Here is an 18,792-nt window from a genome sequence, read left to right on the forward strand (position 1 = left end):
TCTCATATTCAGCTTCCTACATGAAGAGAAACCTGCCAAGCCATGATTTGTACTAACGCTTTGGATCATGAGGTGAACTAAACCCAAGCTTACCCATTTCAAAAACCATCCATCTTAAATGTGCACATTTGCTTCTGTGTAAAAATGTTTTGCAAAGAAAAAATAAAAGTAGCTGCGAGCTCTTCCTGGACTCAGCCCCTTGCCGCTATATTCTTTGCACTTCACTCCATGTGAGGTTAATGTCACCCTGTCCCATGTCGTATCCAGAGCCAATAGGAAGCATGTCATCCATGGAGGTGAACGTGGACATGCTGGAGCAGATGGATTTGATGGACATGTCCGACCACGAGGCCCTGGATGTTTTTCTACACTCTGGGGGAGAGGATAATAGCGCTGCCTCACCTGTCACAGGTACGAGGCCACACACATGTATCTACAGTGAACACTGGTAATTCCTGTCATACACACTTTAATACTCCTGTACCTTACTTACAGGTTTATGACAAATGGGTCAAATCACATCATATATTTTGGTCTTTATCGCTTAAATAGTGGACATTATTAAAAATGCTTTTTTGTATTTTACATCTTTTTGTTGATTTTATATTTATTCAGTGTTATGCTTCCACTAGACCTATGAACCATGGAATTTGAAAAATGTCTCAATATTCTGTAGTTTTGTTATAGATAAGACTAAACTGCCTCTAATCCATCATTCCAGTGTGATTAAACTACAGTTATTTGTTGTCTGTCACTACAAATTAGTGGAGACCATTAAGAGGAAATGACTAATGTTTTTGTACAAATTTCAGCTGTGCATAATGAAATAAGTTTCAACTGTTACTTACAGTGGCTTGCAAATGTATTCATACCCCTTGAACTTAAATATATTTTATTGGAATTTTATGTGAAAGATCAACACAAAGTGGTATACAATTGTGAAGTAGAAAGAAAATGATACATGATTTTAATGTTGTTTTACAAATAGAAAACTGAAAAGTACAGTGTGCAAAAGTATTCAGCCCCCTTTTCTCTGAGTTTAACCAATTGCCTTTAGAAGTTGCCTGATGCATGCTGAATGATCAAATGTTGACCAAATGACTAAATAGAGTCCACCTGTGTGTAATCTAATCTCAGTACAAATACACCTGTTCTGTGATGGCCTCAGAGGTTTGTTAAGAGAATATTGGGAAGGAAACAGCATCATGAAGTCCAAGGAACACACCAGACAGGTCAGGGATAAAGCTGTGGAGAAGTTTAAAGCAAGGTTATGCTATAAAAAGATTTCCCAAGCTTTAAACATCTCACGGAGGACTGTTCACTCCATCATCCAGAAATGGAAAGAGTATGGCACACCTGCAAATCTGCCAAGACACGGCCAAACAAGGAGAGCGCTGATCAGAGATGCAGCCAAGAGGCCCATGGTGACTCCGGATGAACTGCAGAGATCCACAGCTCAGGTGGGGGAATCTGTTCACAGGACAACTATTAGTCGTTCACTGCACAAATCTGGCCTTTATGGAAGAGTGGCAAGAAGAAAGCCATTGTTAAAAGAAAACCACAAGAAGTCCCGTTTGCAGCTTGCCAGAAGCCATGTGGGGGACACAGCAAACATGTGGAAGAAGGTGCTCTGGTCAGATGACACCAAAACGGAACTTTTGGCCTAAATGAAAATGTGTGGTGGAAAACTAACACTGCATATCACTCTGAACACACCATCCCCACTGTGAAACATGGTGGTGGCAGCATCATGCTCTGGGGGTGCTTCTCTCCAGCAGGGACAGGGAAGATGGTCAGAGCTGATGGGAAGATGGATGGAGCCAAACACAGGACAATCTTGTAAGAAAACCTGTTGGAGTCTGCAAAAGACTTTTGAGACTGGGGCAGAGGTTCACCTTCCAGCAGGACAATGACCTTAAACATAAAGCCAGGGCTACAATGGAATGGTTTAAAACTAAACATATTCATGCGTTAGAATGGCCAAGTCAAAGTCCAGACCTAAAGCCAGTCGAGAATCTGTGGCAAGATCTGAAAACTGCCGTTCACAAACGCTCTCCATCTAATCTGACTGAACTTGAACTGTTTTGGAAAGAAGAATGGACAAAAATTTCAGTCTAGATGTGCAAAACTGGTAGAGACATATCCCAAAAGACTTGCAGCTGTAATTGTAGCAAAAGGCGGTTCCACTTTTCAGTTTTTTATTTGTAAAAAAATTTTTAATCATGTATCATTTTCTTTCTACTTCACAATTGTAAGCCACTTTGTGTTTGTCTTTGACATAAAATTCCAACAAATATATATTTGTTTCTGGTTGTAACTTGACAAAATGTGGAAAATGTTGAGGGGTATGAATACTTTTGCAAGCCACTGTAGTTTTTTTCAACATCATTCAGCTCATCACGCTCTTAAAGTTCCACACTCTTAAAGAAGACTCTATACACAACTTTTGTCTGATGTTTTAACTGTTACTCTTGGGGTTAAATCTGATCAGATGTCACATTAGACATGAATAAAGACATCCTAAATTACATCTTCTTGAGCATGAAATTTGCACACTTTTCCTAATTGTATGTACAATGTGCAAACAATGTAATATTGTATACAGGGTGGGGAAGCAAAATTTACAATGAACATTTAGTTGTTTTTTCTCAGCAGGCACTACATCAATTGTTTTGAAACCAAACATATATTGATGTCATAATCATACCTAACACTATTATCCATACCTTTTCAGAAACTTTTGCCCATATGAGTAATCAGGAAAGCAAACGTCAAAGAGTGTGTGATTTGCTGAATGCACTCGTCACACCAAAGGAGATTTCAAAAATAGTTGGAGTGTCCATAAAGACTGTTTATAATGGAAAGAAGAGAATGACTGTGAGCAAAACTATTACGAGAAAGTCTGGAAGATACTATTAAAGAAGAATGGGAGAAGTTGACACCCAAATATTTGAGGAACACTTGCGCAAGTTTCAGGAAGCATGTGAAGGCAGTTACTGAGAAAGAAGGAGGACACATAGAATAAAAACATTTTCTATTATGTAAATTTTCTTGTGGCAAATAAATTCTCATGACTTTCAATAAACTAATTGGTCATACACTGTCTTTCAATCCCTGCCTCAAAATATTGTAAATTTTGCTTCCCCACCCTGTACTTATGTGCCTTTGTGCAGTATATGTTGAAAGGGGTTGTTGATTATACATATCATAAATAAAACCCAACAGTTCCAGGTCATTCTTGCTATTTTCAGTTTTAATAAACATAACATGCTGCGCACTAATACCCCTCGGCCAGAATGGACAGACGGATGGACAGACAACAAAATGATTACAATACCCCTTCAGCCTGAAGTTGGCAGAGGGATAAAACCATTAAAGCTGTTCTATTTTCATGGCTTAGGTAAAAAAAGAATATGATATTATGTATCAGTAGATTTTTTTATGGATCAAAGATAGCAAACAATCAGAATAATAAGATAATAACCTAATAAACCCAAATACCACAGTATTAATTATAGATTAATCAACTTTGCCAATATGACTCCTTAAAATTTAATTTGTTACTGTTTTAACAGAAGGACTAAATAATATTTTTCAAAAAAGTCTGTAAAAAAAATATAAATTTTTTTTATATCTATCTATCTATCTATCTATCTATCTATCTATCTATCTATCTATATATATATATATATATATACACACATACATATACATACATATGCATACATACACTACCAACATCCCAGTGTTTCCAGGTTTGTATCGAAATTCAAGCAGTCCAATGAATAGCTTGAAATGGTACAAAGGTAAGCGGTGAACTGTGAAGAGAAGACTTCCAGTTGCAGGTTTGATCATAACACCTTCTTCAAGTCTTCAGTACTCCACTGGAGGTGTTTCATGGCCCGGGCAACCCTCTTTATGCCGCCCATTGAAGCATTACAGACTCCGGTTCTTCAAATACAGATGGTTTTCTTTATTGATGCACAGATAGCAGTACGATGCTCCAGACCTTTAGGCTACATTCACCATCTTAACCATCGTTATCATCTTTAAGCTATCATCCTGGTCATCACCATCACCATCAACTAGACACAGAATAAACAATGAATTTACAAATGCAGTCTGTAAAATAACAAATAACAAAGTTACAATATTTAATGGTATACTAACCACTTTGCCCGCTAGTAGCTCCAAATGGGAGGGAGTCATCTTAGTTCAAGCAGTCTTGTTAGCTGAACAACCTGTTAACGTATGCGCTAATCATCTTCCTCTGAGCTAATGGCAAAACATCCGGGTTAAATGGAAGGTGACCTTATGCTATGCGATATACAAATAAAAGTTTGACATCTGGTGGGCAAAACAAGTAACTGCATTACACAATGCTACAGCATTTACACTCCCACCAATCACACAGTGATTCTTAAAACTTTACACAAATTATTTTCAACAAAACAAACAAAACAAAGAAACCTTCCCGAGCTAACCTTTACTCAGCTTCGAGTAATAACACTGTTTTGTGTATGGCTCTCTCTAAATAAAATGGTTGAGATGTGCATCTGCCTTTGTCATCTAGTGTCGTGTTGCTAACTAACAACTTGACTCTTCTGACCCTATTGTCAGTAGCTGGGAATACTTCTACTACCTTCGCTAACTTCCACTGATTTCTTGGCAAGTTCTCGTCTAGCAGCAGGACAATGTCGTTCACTTTAGCGTTTCTCCTGTCCTTGGTCCATTTCCTTCTTTGCTGCAGATTCAGCAAATACTCCTTTCTCCACTTGGTCCAGAACTCGTTTGCCAAAAACTGAACTCTCTTCCATCTTTTGTGAAGATATAGATCCTCCTTCACAAACTCGCCAGGCAGGGGCATGCTGACTGAAGCTTTCATTGTGAGGATGTGATTGGGAGTTAAGGGCTCTGGGCCTGAAGGATCGTTGAGATGTACAGTGGTCAATGGTCTTCTATTTACAATAGCCATTACCTCATATAAGTACATTCTCAGTGAAGAGCTGTCTAGACAGCTTGCAGATTGGTCGAGGATAGATGTAAGGACACTCCTTATGGTGCGGATCTGCCTCTCCCAGACTCCGCCCGTGTGACTGGAAGCGGGAGGGTTCATGATGAAGCTGCATCTCAGTTCTTTCACATGTTCTTCTGGTAGTCCTTTCATCATATCGTGGAACTCATTCCGCGCACCTACAAAGTTGGTGCCTTGGTCACTTTGGAGTTGTCCAACATTGCACCTTATAGCGATAAAGCAACGCAATGCATTGAGGAAAGCGTCAGTGGTGAGGTCATCTAATGTCTCAATGTGAACAGCCCTTGAACATGTGCAAGTAAATACGAGCCCATATTTCTTCAGTTCTTTCCTTCCTTCTCCGACATAAAATGGTCCGAAACAGTCCATGCCACTGTACGTGAATGGTGGTATACTTTCCATTCTCTCGGGGGGAAGATCGGCCATTTTTTGTTCTTGATTGGGCTTTCTTAGTTTCCTGCACTTGACACACTTGAAGATGAGAGATGACACTTAGCTGTTACATCCAAGAATCCAGAATCCATTGGCATGTATTTCGTTGAATGTCATACCACGACCCTGATGATGCACCTTCTCATGGTAGTGCTTGACTAAGAGACGAGAGACGTGCTGTCCTTTCGGGAGAATGGCTGGGTGTCTGACATGCGGATGGAGCGCAGCTTGTGTCAATCTTCCTCCCACCCTCAAGATACCAAGGCTGTCCACAAAGGGGCTTAACTTGTGGAGGTAAGTTGACTTGCTCTGAAGGACCTCTTTCTCTTGGCTTGGAGCTTTGATTTCTTTACTGATCACTTCTCCTTGAACTACTCGTATCACAAATTGTTCAGCTTCCTGTCTTTCTTCGAGTGTGGTGACTTCATTTGATCTTGTCTTTAGACCCTTTACTTCCTTTGCATGACGTTTGAGTCTTGCTATAGCCTTTACTACTCTTCTCCAATCTGAGAACTGCTCAAGGTGATCTGACAGCGATCTCTCCTCCTTTACTATGGTTGTGAGGACCTGTGTTCTTTTAAGCTCTGGATCTTCATTGTCAATCTCTTTAGCCTGAGTCTCTTCTTCTTTAGAGAGTTTCTTTTGCCATAGGAAGCAGTAAACCAGTTTGACTCTGTGAGTTCCTTGGCAGTGAGCCCAAGAGACACGTGGTCAGCTGGGTTATCTTCAGAGGCAACATATCGCCACTGTCTTGGTTCTGTACTCGATTTAATTCGCTGAATTCGATTGGCTACAAATACATGGAACCTCCTTGCATCATTATTGAGATATCCAAGGACGACCTTTGAGTCGGTCCCAAAGTATTCCTGTAAGCCTTTCAGTTCCATCTCTTGTCTAAGCAGATCACTTATCCTTGTGGCCACTACAGCAGCTGAGAGTTCCAGTCTTGGGTTAGGGTTAGGGTTAGGGTTAGGGTTAGGGTCTTCCTCTGAGCTAATGGCAAAACATCCGGGTTAAATGGAAGGTGACCTTATGCTACGCGGTATACAAATAAAAGTTTGACATCTGGTGGGCAAAACAAGTAATTGCATTACACAATGCTACAGCATTTACACTCTTTGTCTTATTCTGAAGTCACAGCAATTGCTTTCTTGCTGCAGCTCGACCCATCAAACCTGCAACTGGAAGTCTTCTCTTCACAGCTGAAACTGAGACTTGCTTACTACGACCACTGTTGAGCTGTGCTTGAAGCTGTTGTCCTGTGAGTTGCCTATCACTCAAGCTGTTGACTCTCAGAAACTTGTCTTCTGATTCTGTTGTGGCTTTGGGTCTGCCAGACCTCTTCCTGTCAGCATTTCCCCCAGTTTCTGAGTGCCTTTGGATGGTGAAGGAAACTGGACTTGACTTTCTTGGCCATTTCTCTGTAGGACAGACCTACATTTTTAAGTGTTATGATGGTCTGTCTCTCTTCTATCGTTAATTGCCTTTTCCTTGTCATTTTTATAGTAACACACTATTTTCTGCAGTACAATACTGTTCAAATAATGCTCACAACAGTATGGTACCAAAGTGTGTTCCCACACTATTTTTATGCAGACAGAGGGGGTTGTAAGTAATTTACAAACGTTGGGACACCTGTAGGAATTGGTAGCACCAACTTTCGAGGCTTGATCAACTGCCATTGCTGCAGAACTGCCTTAAGTTGTTAACCCATTTCTTGTCCGCCTTTTTGTATAATTCTGAAAAGTACATTATTTTTCAGTTTTGTTTAACCTTATCTTTTTTTTTTTTTTTTTTTTTTTACCTCTGGCAGCTCACCGCTTACCTTTGTACCATTTCAAGCTGTTCATTGGACTTGAACAGCTTGAATTTCAATACAAAACTGGAAAAATTGGGGAATTCTAAAACTTTTGACGGGTAGTGTATATATATACATATACATATATATATATATATATATATATATATATATATATATATATATATATACATATATATATATTCCTTAAATATTCTGACCTTAAATATTCTGACACCAACACAGGCTGTTCTTTTCACTTGTTTATTTTTCTGTTCTTCTGTTCTTTTCCTGCTCCTCAATTTGAGGAGATTGTATTGTACTGATATAAATGAGAAATAAAAATTGTAAAAAAAAAAAAAAAAAAATCTCTTCTTTAAACTAATTTTTTAAGTGTATCTTTTAATTCTGTGTGAATGAGTGAAGATTACTGTGTGGAGTTTGCATGTTCTCCCTGTGTCTGCGTGGGTTCTCTCCGGGTACTCCGGCTTCCTCCCACAATCCAAAAACATGCACTAATAGGTTAATTGGTTAATCTAAATTGCCCATAGGTGTGAATGTGAGAGTGATTGTTTGTCTCTATATGTCAGCCCTGCGATGAACTGGCGACTTGTCCAGGGTGTACCCCGCCTTCGCCCCTATGTAGCTGGGATAGGCTCCAAGCGACCCCCGTGACCCTAGTGAGGATAAAGCGGGTTCAGAAAATGAATGAATGAGTGAAGATTATTGGATTACTCTGTTTTATTGTAAAGCACTTTGTAACTATGTAAAGTGCTATACAAATACAGCTCTGGAAAAAATTAAGAGACCACTGCCATATCCACTGAAATCAGCATGTACGACAGCCATTCCATTCCTGTGTCTGTTGAATTGCAACACAAGCACATCTTATCCTTCTTTATAAACACCTGATCCTGATGTCTTATTTAAAGAAGAAGTTAAAACCACTACTGTGGCCATCACATTCTTCAAGCAATTGGACTAGCTGGGAAACAAAAACAGTGCTGCAAAAGTACTGCAAAAGTAATTGGAATCAATAAATAACTATTGAAAACTAACTGGACTTCTGCTCTGCCAATATTCTCAAACTCTGAGGACTGGTTTTTCAATCAGGACAATGCTCCTGGCCTCAGCTAAGTCAATAAAAGTGTGGATGATGGACCATTAGAAGAAGACCCTGTCTTGGCCTGCCCAATCTCCAGACCTGAACCGACTTTGAAAACTTCTGGAGAAAGATGGGTGCCAAGCCATTGAACATTGCTGAGCTTGTTGAATTTCTATGCCAGGAGCTGCATAAAGTCATCCAAAAGAACGGTGGAGAGCCAAGATAAGTGAAAGCTGTCATTGAAAATCAGGGTTATTCCACCAAATACTGATGTCTGAACTTTTCCAAAGTTACAACATTAGTATTGTGTTGTTGAGAAATCAGTATGAACTGGTTTTCTTTGCATTATTTGAGGTCTGAAAACACTGCATCTTTTTGTTATTTTGACCATGTGTCGTGTTCTGCAAATACATGCTTTAAATAACAATATTTTCATTTGGAATTAGGTAGAAATGTCAGTAGTTTAGAGAATAAAAAAAAAAAAAAGTTCATTCAACTAAACACATACCTATAAATGGTAAAATCTGAGAAAGTGATAATTTTGCAGTGGTCTCTTATTTTTTTCCAGAGCTGTATAGTTTATGTACATAATTTCAATTATATTAGTACATCTATTTGACTCTTAATGATGAGTGGGGAAACAACTTCTTATTATGAAATAAACTGACGCAAGAATGTACAACTCAAAACAAAACAATCCTGACTAGCATAATACTTTGGTATGAGTCACTTTCACCATCTGTCCACATCTGTTTGAGAAAAACAGTCATGGTAAACAACCTACATCAACAACTGACAGCCAATCATAGCCGAAGAACAAGTCGATGGATGCCTGGTTTTTGACAATAAGTTCTTGCAAGTTAAGTTTCAAGCAAAATTTGTAGAGTTATTCCAGACAATATGAACAGTGTCCTCATTTTATTTGTATCTGTTCTTGAGATGGCAAATAACTAATGAAGTATAGTAAATAATAGAACTGTTTGAACTTTGTTTTTAGGGAGAAAATGGTTAAACTCCTTGTTGACCTGTTAAAATACTCAAAGTAGGTTGTCAGATATCCAGGATCAGATGGTATCGCTGCAGTCGGATCAATGGGATTTCCTAGATTTTGACTGAAGTGTGTCCTTTTATTCCCAGGTCCCGATGTTGAGTCGTTCACCACAGAGATCAGTCTCCAGGTTCCAACCCAGGCCGAGCTCCGCCACAAGCTCTCTTCCCTGTCATCCACCTGCACCGACTCAGCCAGCCAGGACACAGAGGCCGGTGAGGAGGATGATGATGAAGAAGAGGAGGAGACTGAGCAGGCAGGCGGAAGAGGAGGAGGGGGGGGGCAGAGGAGAAGGCCCCCAGTGGTGGTGACCCTGGATGAGGAGGAGGTGCACCCTGACACAGCGCTGGTGGACAGGCTGAACCAGGAGGAGCAGACCAGCAAAGACTGTGAGGAGAGCAGGGGGAAGGTGTGAGGAGACATGGACTCCAAACACAAACACACAAACAGCTGCCAAATCCAACATGTATCCAGTATGTAACAGTATCAGCGTCATTCTCTAACTCCTTCACATCGATGACATAATATGAGACTTTGAGGTTGCACTAACTGCCACATGACCTTGCCTTATACGACCACAGGTGTGAATTCTCAGTTCTAATTGAATCCCTAATGATAGGTCTGTGTTTCCGTGAGATTAATATTAATGACTTTAGTAGAGTTCAATATTTTTCCAAACATTTCAATATTCTTTTTCTGTGTTTGTACATGTTGAAAGCAGGATAGGGATGAAGAAATGCAAAGGTTTACGGTGAAATCATCCATTTTGTCCCTTTTGAAGTGTTTGCTTTGCTTTCCAGTAGTTTGTCATGTTCTACTTTAGTATTCACACTGCTGTTAGAAGTAACAGAATGAGAACTTGCACGTGCGCAAGATTTAGTAATGATATTCATATTTATGTCACATGAAAAAAAGAATCATCAGGCCTTATGCAAGAACCACTCACCTGCCAAATTTGTTCTTAAAAGCCACTTATAAGTAAGAAGTCAGATAAGAAAAATGGTTGCATGAGTCCCTGTGTACCTTAGAATACGTTAGGATTGGGTTGGAGCAATCCAGAATAGACAAAACATAGGTTCCAGCAGTGGTTTTTGCATGCTTAGGAGAGGTGGGACAGTGAAGAGTTAGTCTGACATCCTCTGTTGGAATAGTCCTGCCAATGGGAGACTAGTTCAGTCTGCATTCTCCCACTGTCTGTGTTACAGTTTTCATTACATGAAACAACCTCTGAGCTGCAAGTTCACACTAAAAATGTCAAATTTTGATGACGACTCAAATTTTTTCACGTGGCATTTCATTTTGCAGGTTTTTAGTCACTTTAACTCCACATCACACCTCTCTATGAACAAATGTTTCAACAGAACAACACTTATCTGACACCATTTTACAAAAGCACTGTGTACTGTGATCAGTGCCACCCAGGACCCAACTGTGATTCTATTAATGAAATACAAACTAAATAAACAAGCCAGAGGATTTGTTTTTGATAATCTGCAAACAGTCCTACACAGTGCACCTTTAAAACAGCAAACTGAAGTCTCTGGGATTATATCCAGTGAATACTGAATGGCTGAAAATGGAAAAGAACCATTGACTACAGTAAATGAACAGATAAATCCTCACCTTACAGCTAACATCAGCTGTAAGTTTCTTTGACATTTACTCAGTTAACAGCCCCTAAAGACCAGAGAACTGACAGAAAGCTTAAAGGAGAGCAACATGCACAAGTCATGGCAGTTAACGCTCAGCACCCTAGTCTGTTGAGTGGCAGTGTCTAAATAGCCATTTGATAAAACTACACAATCACTAAAAGCAAAATCATCTTTAGAAAAATCTGGGCTTTTAGATCAATGATGTGCAGGTGGAGTTTTTTATGACTTTATTGTTAAGCTGAATCCCCAAAGTGTCTACAATACTCTGGATATTTAAAATGCCAACAGGTTACGTACATGTGTGCCAAATGGGTTTGTAAACTTGGCCTAAAATCAGAGAGAGGAGTGCTAGATGGGTGAACTTCAGGTACAGGAATATGACTTGTGTTACACACAAACACACACATGCATCCACACACACACAGGAGAGTTCCCCATCACCATTCCTTTGACCAATACATGAGGGTGAACTTCTCCTTTTCCAAGAGGACCAAATCCCTGTTTGGACTGTGTGCTATGCACTGGACAATGGCTGTAAGGTTTTACTGTATCCACCATCTTTTTGTACAGAAACGGTGACATTTGTGTGATGTGGCAGCATTTACTTCCCTCCCTACAATTTCTGACCAGCTGGTGGTAAATGTTTCTCCCCTTATTTTAATTTCCATCTCAGAAAAGGGAAAATAACATGAGGTTTTTAGTCCTGAGACATGGAGACAGACTGTGCTGAAAGATGGGATGGTTTGTATGTTTGGAGAATATCTAAGTGTGTATATGAATTATTAGTTAAATGTTTATAATTGAAAAATAAGGAAAAGCAATACTGACGTTTTTTGCTGAGAGTAAATGACTTTGAAGGCTGACTGTTGATGTGATGATTCATTTTGAAGAGTAACGTGTGTGATGAATGACCATCATGTTGCTTTAATTTAATTAAGGTTTTAAGGAACTGAAAGAACCTCCAACAGTTACAGCCTGAACAGACCCACTCCATTGATCCCACTCCAACTGGTGCTGCTGTGGAACTGAATAATGCTGTGGTTTGTACTTTGGCCATTGTTTTACTGTTATTGTTACTACTATTATTTACTGTTATTGTATTGTTATTATCTAAGATTTGAGTCACCTTCATACCATTAGCCTCATAACATAATTGCCTAAGTCATATTTTTGGCCAAATTGTGAAATCAGCGTAACTTTACTCTCCTACCATTGCTGCTTCATTTTATGCAGGTATCACAATTAGGCAAAAAAAAAAAAAAAAGAAAGACTTAGGCAATTATGCTATGAGGCTAACGGTATTAGTTTTGTTAGACTTACTCCTCATTGACCTGGAAACCATCTCGCGCAGATTCACTTGGTCCTGCTCAAACTTGTTTCCACAGGCTACACCAGTCACAATTGTTGATCTGCTGGGGTGATGTGGTTTCATACAAGACGCCAGCTGTTCAGCAACAGCTTCTGTCCCCGCTGTCCTCATACCAGCTGAGGTTTTAGTTTCATGAAGTGAAGCAACAATAAGTAGAAAATTGTCAATAAGCCCCTTGTGTGTGTATGAGTATTTATTTTTAAGACCCTTGGAACAATAGTGTGTATGTAAAGTGACTTGCAGTCTATTCAGAACCTGATATTAAGAATTTGACAATATTCTGAATTTGACAGCTGTAATGTAAACAGAATATTCTATTTGGAGATTCTCAGTTAGACATATTTCAGAATGGAGCAAATCACAACGGTTTGATTTTTACGTACCTTGTGTGTCATATTTGGGTCTTCAGAGGTTCTGTAGTGAAGGTGTTTAGTGAAGCTGTTGCCTCAACTCCTCTGTCTGCAGCTCTGATGGGAGGGGCTAAGACGTGAGGAGTCGAGGACCAGATGAGCAACAAATTGAGAAGTGAGAGAGAATGGCAGTCATTCTTTCAACACAAAGTTGCTACTTAATGCATATGCTAATGCTTTCATGTTACTTTGTACAGGCAGAGAAGGACCACTGCACATATGGATGAGCAGCTACAGTCTATTCTTAGGGTTTTAACAAACTACTTTCCAACTTGTTTCTTTGTAGTGGTAGTTAATTGAAAGCAGAGCGAACAGTGGAGACAGGTCTGTTTATGTAACAGGGCAATTGATGACAGCTCTGAGCAGCTAGTTGTCTTAATACATCAATCTGGTTGTCACAGGAGCTGCCATATTTATAGTGTGCTGCAATTTGGAGACACAAGGACACACACATCTAGCTGCATGCCACCACTCTGATTGGTTTGTGGCCACTTCTCTCCTGACATCTCAGGACTGTGTTTGGTCATTACATCAATTACATTCAATTCAACTCTATTTATAAAGCACACAAGGCAGACTCAATGTGCTTCACAACAGGTATATAATATAGCTACAGTAAAAAAAATCATAAAAAAGAGAGAGCAAGTAAACAATTATATGCACACACACTTAATCTAATTTTATTTATATAGCACCAAATCAAAACAACAGTTCTCTCATAACACTTTACATTTAGAGCTGGTCAAAACCAGACTCTCAAGCCAATTTAAAGAAACCTACAGAATCCTCTGGGACCAAACACTTCGTGACAGTGGCGAGGAAAAACTTCCTTTTAACAGGCAGAAACCTTGAGCAGACCCCGACTCCTGGAGGATGGTTATCTGCCTTGACCAGTTGGGGTTACAGAGAGAGAGAAAGAAAGATAGAATGCAAGAGAGGGGGAGAAGGGAGGAAGTAGGGGGAGACAGATGCACAGCAAACTGAACTTCAACTGTTAAAAAGTAGAACAGCTGGTGCTAGTATAATGGGCTCTATGCACAACCTCACTACTTCCTGAACTTCAGATGGCTCCTTTATTTCCTGTCTTTCATTATTGAACACACTGATTAATCCAGGTGTGCCTAATCAATCAGTTGTCCCAACAAGGAGCAGACACACCTGGATTAATCTGTGTCTATTAATGAAAGACAGGAAACAAAGGACCCACCTGAAGTTCAGGAAGTAGTGGGGCTATGCATAGAGCCCATTACCAAGTGCTAGGACAAATGTCCATAACTGTTAATACTACTACTACAAATATAAGTATTAACAGTGGATATACTACTACTGTAACTGTTAGTATAAATAATAGAAACCTCTACCATCTATGTAACTATATAATAAACACAATCACAACAATATGGATAAGTGATGGCGATGAAGGCAGGAGAAGAGGGACCACAGCAGCAGATCCAGGGATGATCCAGGGAAAACCTGTGAGGCAATAAAGCACAAAGACTCCAGGGAAGAAGTCAAGTCTGTAATATGTATTTGCATAGGCATAAATAGAAGATTAGGAGATAGAAGGTCAGAGAGGAGGAGGAGCAGAGAGGAGGATCTCACACATGCACACATACCCACACAACTCAACAGAATGCTGCTGAAAAAAAGATATGTTTTAATTGGTTTTTAAAAGTGGCTACTGATGTGGCATGTCTAACTGTATCAGGCAGGGTGTTCCATTTTTGTGGGGCATATACACTAAAAGCTGCCTCAGCTTTCTTGGATCTGGTGTGAGGGACAGGTAAGTTGCCACTGCCTGTTGACTAAAGTGTTGCTGCTGGGGTGTAAATGATGAGCATATATGTGATGTACTGAGGTGCAAGGCCATGTAGTGCTTTGTAAACCAGGAGCAGGACTTTGAAATGGATTGTTGTTTTAAGGGGTAACCAGTGCCAGGATTTAAGAATGGGTGTGATGTGTTGATATTGAGTGAGAACAAGTGCAGCTGCATTTTGAATTAGTTGGAACTTGTGAATACTTGACTATGGGAGTCCAGTGAATAATCCAGTACAATAATGTAGTCTGCTTGTTATAAATGCATGGATTCATTTTTCAGAGTCTGATTTTGACAGAAAGCCCCTTAATTTGGAAACTATTCGAGATGATAGAATGATGCTCTTGTAATGTGATTGATGTGACTTTTGAAATTTAGATTGCTGTCGATAATTACACTCAAATTCCTTGCTTCATTTTTGCTGTCGAGAGAGAGAGTTGAGGTGTGCTGTGATTTTCTGTCTCTGAGCCTGTGCACCAAAGATGAATATATCTGTTTTGTCTTTGTTTAGTTGTAAAACTATTTCTGATATCCACTGATTAATATCTTTAATGCACTGTCTAATGCACCTGTCTCCAGTATGGGAGACAGGTCATCAGGGTGTAGTGAAATCTAAAGTTCTGAATCATCTGCATAATTATGGTAATTTATATTATGTTTGCATATGACATGTGAGAGTGGAAACATGTAAACATTAAACAGCAGGTGTCCAAGAATTGACCCTTCAGGTACCCCACATGTAATGTTCATTTTGTTGGAGAAGAAATCACCAATGGAGACAAAACTGCATCATGAAGGCAGGTTCTGAAGCAGTTTAGAACTGGGCCAGATGAGGCAACCCATCTTTCAAGCTTCTCCAGTAAGATTTTGTGGACAACAGTGTTGACACATGAAATAAATTAAAAACCTGATCAGGAAGATGAGGATGTTAACACAGATAAGTCTCTTTGGGGGAAATACAATGGGACATAAAGAGTTATACTATTGCCAGCCACTAGGGGGAGATAGACATGTTGATTCCACTTTTTTAGAGGGTTTAAACTGTCCATCTGTAAACACGTCTATGAACCTAAACGTTTTCTTACATGTCGTCACTATTCAACAAACAGACAGACAACAGTAGGCTGCAAAGGAATGACAGTGAATTGTCGGTAAGTTTTTATTAAACCTTAAGTACAAACTGCAAAAGTAAAAAACTGTCAATATAACCAACATGAGACTCTTTCCGAGTGGAGGGAAAGGCCGTGAATGCGGCACTAATAAATTAAGTCACCAGAGACCCCATTGTGAGCAAGTAGTTTAACCTGTAGAAAATGGAAGAAACGCACAAACAAAAAAAAAACGAACTGAAAAAGAAACAAAATAATCCCATCAGAATAAAATATATTGTAAGGCCATAAAAACTTGACAACCACTTTATTACGTTGAAAACACCCGACTTGGTATTTTATTAAATAGTCCTAAAACAGTTCAGTCTTCTGCGAGGGACGACAACCAACAAACTGGATTATAGGATTTTCCTTGACAGTCACCACTGGCAAGCTCAGTGCAACATGAGTAGCTACTACATTTTTGTTGAATTTTCAGTAATGAAAATGTAAAAACCCATTTTTTTGTCAACATATCTTTTTTTCCCTTTTCTTTAAAAAAGTAAAGCTAAACAAACAAAACTAGAATGGGGGGCAGTCATTGGCTACTCGATATCTTCTTTCTTAGTGATATAAGCAGCACTTAAAATTTTTTATACACGTTTACCAGAGCAACCCTGTAAGCGTCAAACTCACACGGATGAAGAAAGGGAAATGTAAGGCTTTTTCTTCATCAAGCATTCGCCGCAGAAACTTTGACTTTTCCTTCTTCTGTATTCCTTCCTTCTTTCCTTCCTGTCTTTTCTTCCTTTAACCCCAGAAAAAGGCTCAAGTATTTAAAGAAATTTACAGGTTTATATACAAAAAAAGTTGATGTTTCATTTGTGTTGGACTTTTTCCTCTCTCTTAACAAAAAACAAAAATCACCCATAATACATCTGAGAAAGGGAAACAATGCAAAAGCCAAAAAAAAAGGATAACAAAAAAGAAAACAAAACTTGGATTTTTGATATTTCACATTTTACACTCTTTGACTAGTGGCTCTACTTGAGATAACACATCAGATCAACAAAAGTAACAACAAAAAAAACCCCAAAATAATAATAATAATAATAATATAATAATAATTAATGTTTACTGGTACAGATGAAACAAGAGGACTGGAAGAATGGAATGTTAACACGATTGCACATCTAGAATCAGAACAGCCTGAAAGCCTTTCTGCCCTGTGGGATGGGGGGGGGGGTGCGTCAAAACCCCCACATTTTTTGATTTGTGTCGTTGTACAGTAATTATAACCAACAGCACCAATAAAAAAAAAAAAAGGATCTCCTCGCTAAGTATCAGGCACAGTTTTCACTCTCTAGCGAAGGAGGGGTCCCTCCATACGAACCAGGAAGTGAGGTGAGTGGTGGGTGTGACCTTTCACAGGTCAACAAGCAGCTGGAACTCTGCCCCCTCTCATGTCCACCACTGAACATCAGAAACATCCACAATGACAAAAAAAATTACACAGAGGAAAAAAGACTAGCAAAAACAAAGCTAAAAATTCAAAATAGAACTTGGAAAAAAAACCAACCAACAATAAACCAACATTGTCTGTCTTTCAAGTTTTTACCTCAAGTTGCCGACCCCCGTTTCTTTAAAACAATGCAGGAGCTGCATCAAATAAAATCAATATTTAGTTTTAAAAAAGGACTCATCTTCCTTTAAACCAAGGACAGAGAGAAACTTTGGGTAACTACTTGATGTCATTTTCATTTCAGAAAAAATTGAGGAGAGGAGAAAAAATAAAAAGGCCGCCTTTTCATTAGTCCCATGTTCACAGTTGAGTGACGCGTGATGAGAGCGAGTGGAGGTGGGTGGGGGGTTGGAGGGGGACAGGGAGGGGTGATGCAAGAAAAAGGTAACAAATGTAACCCATTTCAGTTTATAGGGAGGCTCAGGGGATGTAGAGGTAAAGGGGTTTACAGGGAGCCCGTTCAAGTCTTCTTCTTGTGAACTTTACTCTTGTAATGCTTGTGATGCTGGAAAGGCCGACGTGGGGGGGGGGGGGGGGGTAAGATTCTAAAATCATCCAAGAATAAAAAACAAACTCTTCTTTCACACTAGTGCAAAAAAGACATCTTGCTTTTCTTTTTTATCTTTTTTTTTTTTTTTAATAAACAAAGCTGTCATACTAAGAGGGGGAGGTGAGTAGGGGAGTGGGGGGGGGTCAAAAAGCTTCAAAACAACTGATTTTAAATATGTGTGATTGATAGTGATCCTGCTTAATGTTAAAGAAACAAAAGAGTTCGGATGAGAGGGAGGGGGTGGAGGGGTGGGGGCACAGCGCACAGGGTGTTGTTGGAGTTGAGGTTTTCCTCTCAGGACACAGCCGCCGCCTTGGGCATGTGACTGGAGGACAGGCGTGCCAGAGACACCTCCACGGTGGCGCGCTTGCGGGGGCCACGTTTAGCCGGTGACACTTTGGCAGCAGGGCTCAGGCCGTGGCAGGGGTCCCCTGCTCCGCCTCCGCTGACCACGATTCCGCCTCCGCCACCACTACTGCCATTCTTCAACATGGCCCGACCACACACCTGGCTCACCAGACTGTTGATTTGCTCCTGAATAAAGAGGATGCAAAACAAGATCAGAGGGTCACAGGTTAACTCTTGTTCATTTTGTTCAATTTTAACTTGATGTACAAGTTCTCTAGATACAAAATAAAGGCTGAATAAATGAAAAGTGATATGGAGAGTAATCTATACATTCAGAAATTATTTTGAATAGTAACAAAAAGTTAACATTCATCATAAAGCCAAGGTTTTCTTGAATGTAAATGTGAGGCAAAAATCTGATAAATCACACAGAAATTGAAATAAATCAAAAGTAATGACAACACAATATTTTTTTCAATATAGAAAAATATAAATTAAGAAAAAAAAACTGTCTAGAAACGATTAATATTCTAACAACTAAATAAAACTTCTTACCAAGGCTGGACATCTTTGAGCTTTAAAATATTTGTAAATGTTGCCCCCATCTGGACAAACAGTG

At 39.4% G+C, this 18,792-nt stretch overlaps 2 protein-coding genes across 3 annotated transcripts in view; one reads left to right on the forward strand and one right to left on the reverse strand.

Annotated features, from left to right (window-relative positions):
* Nucleotides 1–11,933, forward strand: part of dtnbp1b (dystrobrevin binding protein 1b) — a 70,103-nt gene extending 58,170 nt beyond the window's left edge. For both annotated transcript variants that reach the window (XM_030148022.1, XM_030148021.1), the window contains exons 3-4: nt 268–411; nt 9,508–11,933. In XM_030148022.1, coding sequence (XP_030003882.1) covers nt 268–411; nt 9,508–9,833 — 470 coding nt within the window. In that variant the 3' untranslated portion in view covers nt 9,834–11,933. The remainder of the gene's footprint in view (nt 1–267; nt 412–9,507) is intronic.
* A 3,857-nt stretch (nt 11,934–15,790) lies between these two features.
* jarid2b (jumonji and AT-rich interaction domain containing 2b) overlaps nt 15,791–18,792 on the reverse strand; it is a 172,192-nt gene continuing 169,190 nt past the window's right edge. Inside the window, exon 18 of the mRNA XM_030148010.1 lies at nt 15,791–18,359. Coding sequence (XP_030003870.1) covers nt 18,120–18,359 — 240 coding nt within the window. The 3' untranslated portion in view covers nt 15,791–18,119. The remainder of the gene's footprint in view (nt 18,360–18,792) is intronic.

This window comes from Sphaeramia orbicularis, chromosome 11 (genome assembly GCF_902148855.1).
Source record: "Sphaeramia orbicularis chromosome 11, fSphaOr1.1, whole genome shotgun sequence".
Classification (NCBI taxonomy): domain Eukaryota; kingdom Metazoa; phylum Chordata; class Actinopteri; order Kurtiformes; family Apogonidae; genus Sphaeramia; species Sphaeramia orbicularis.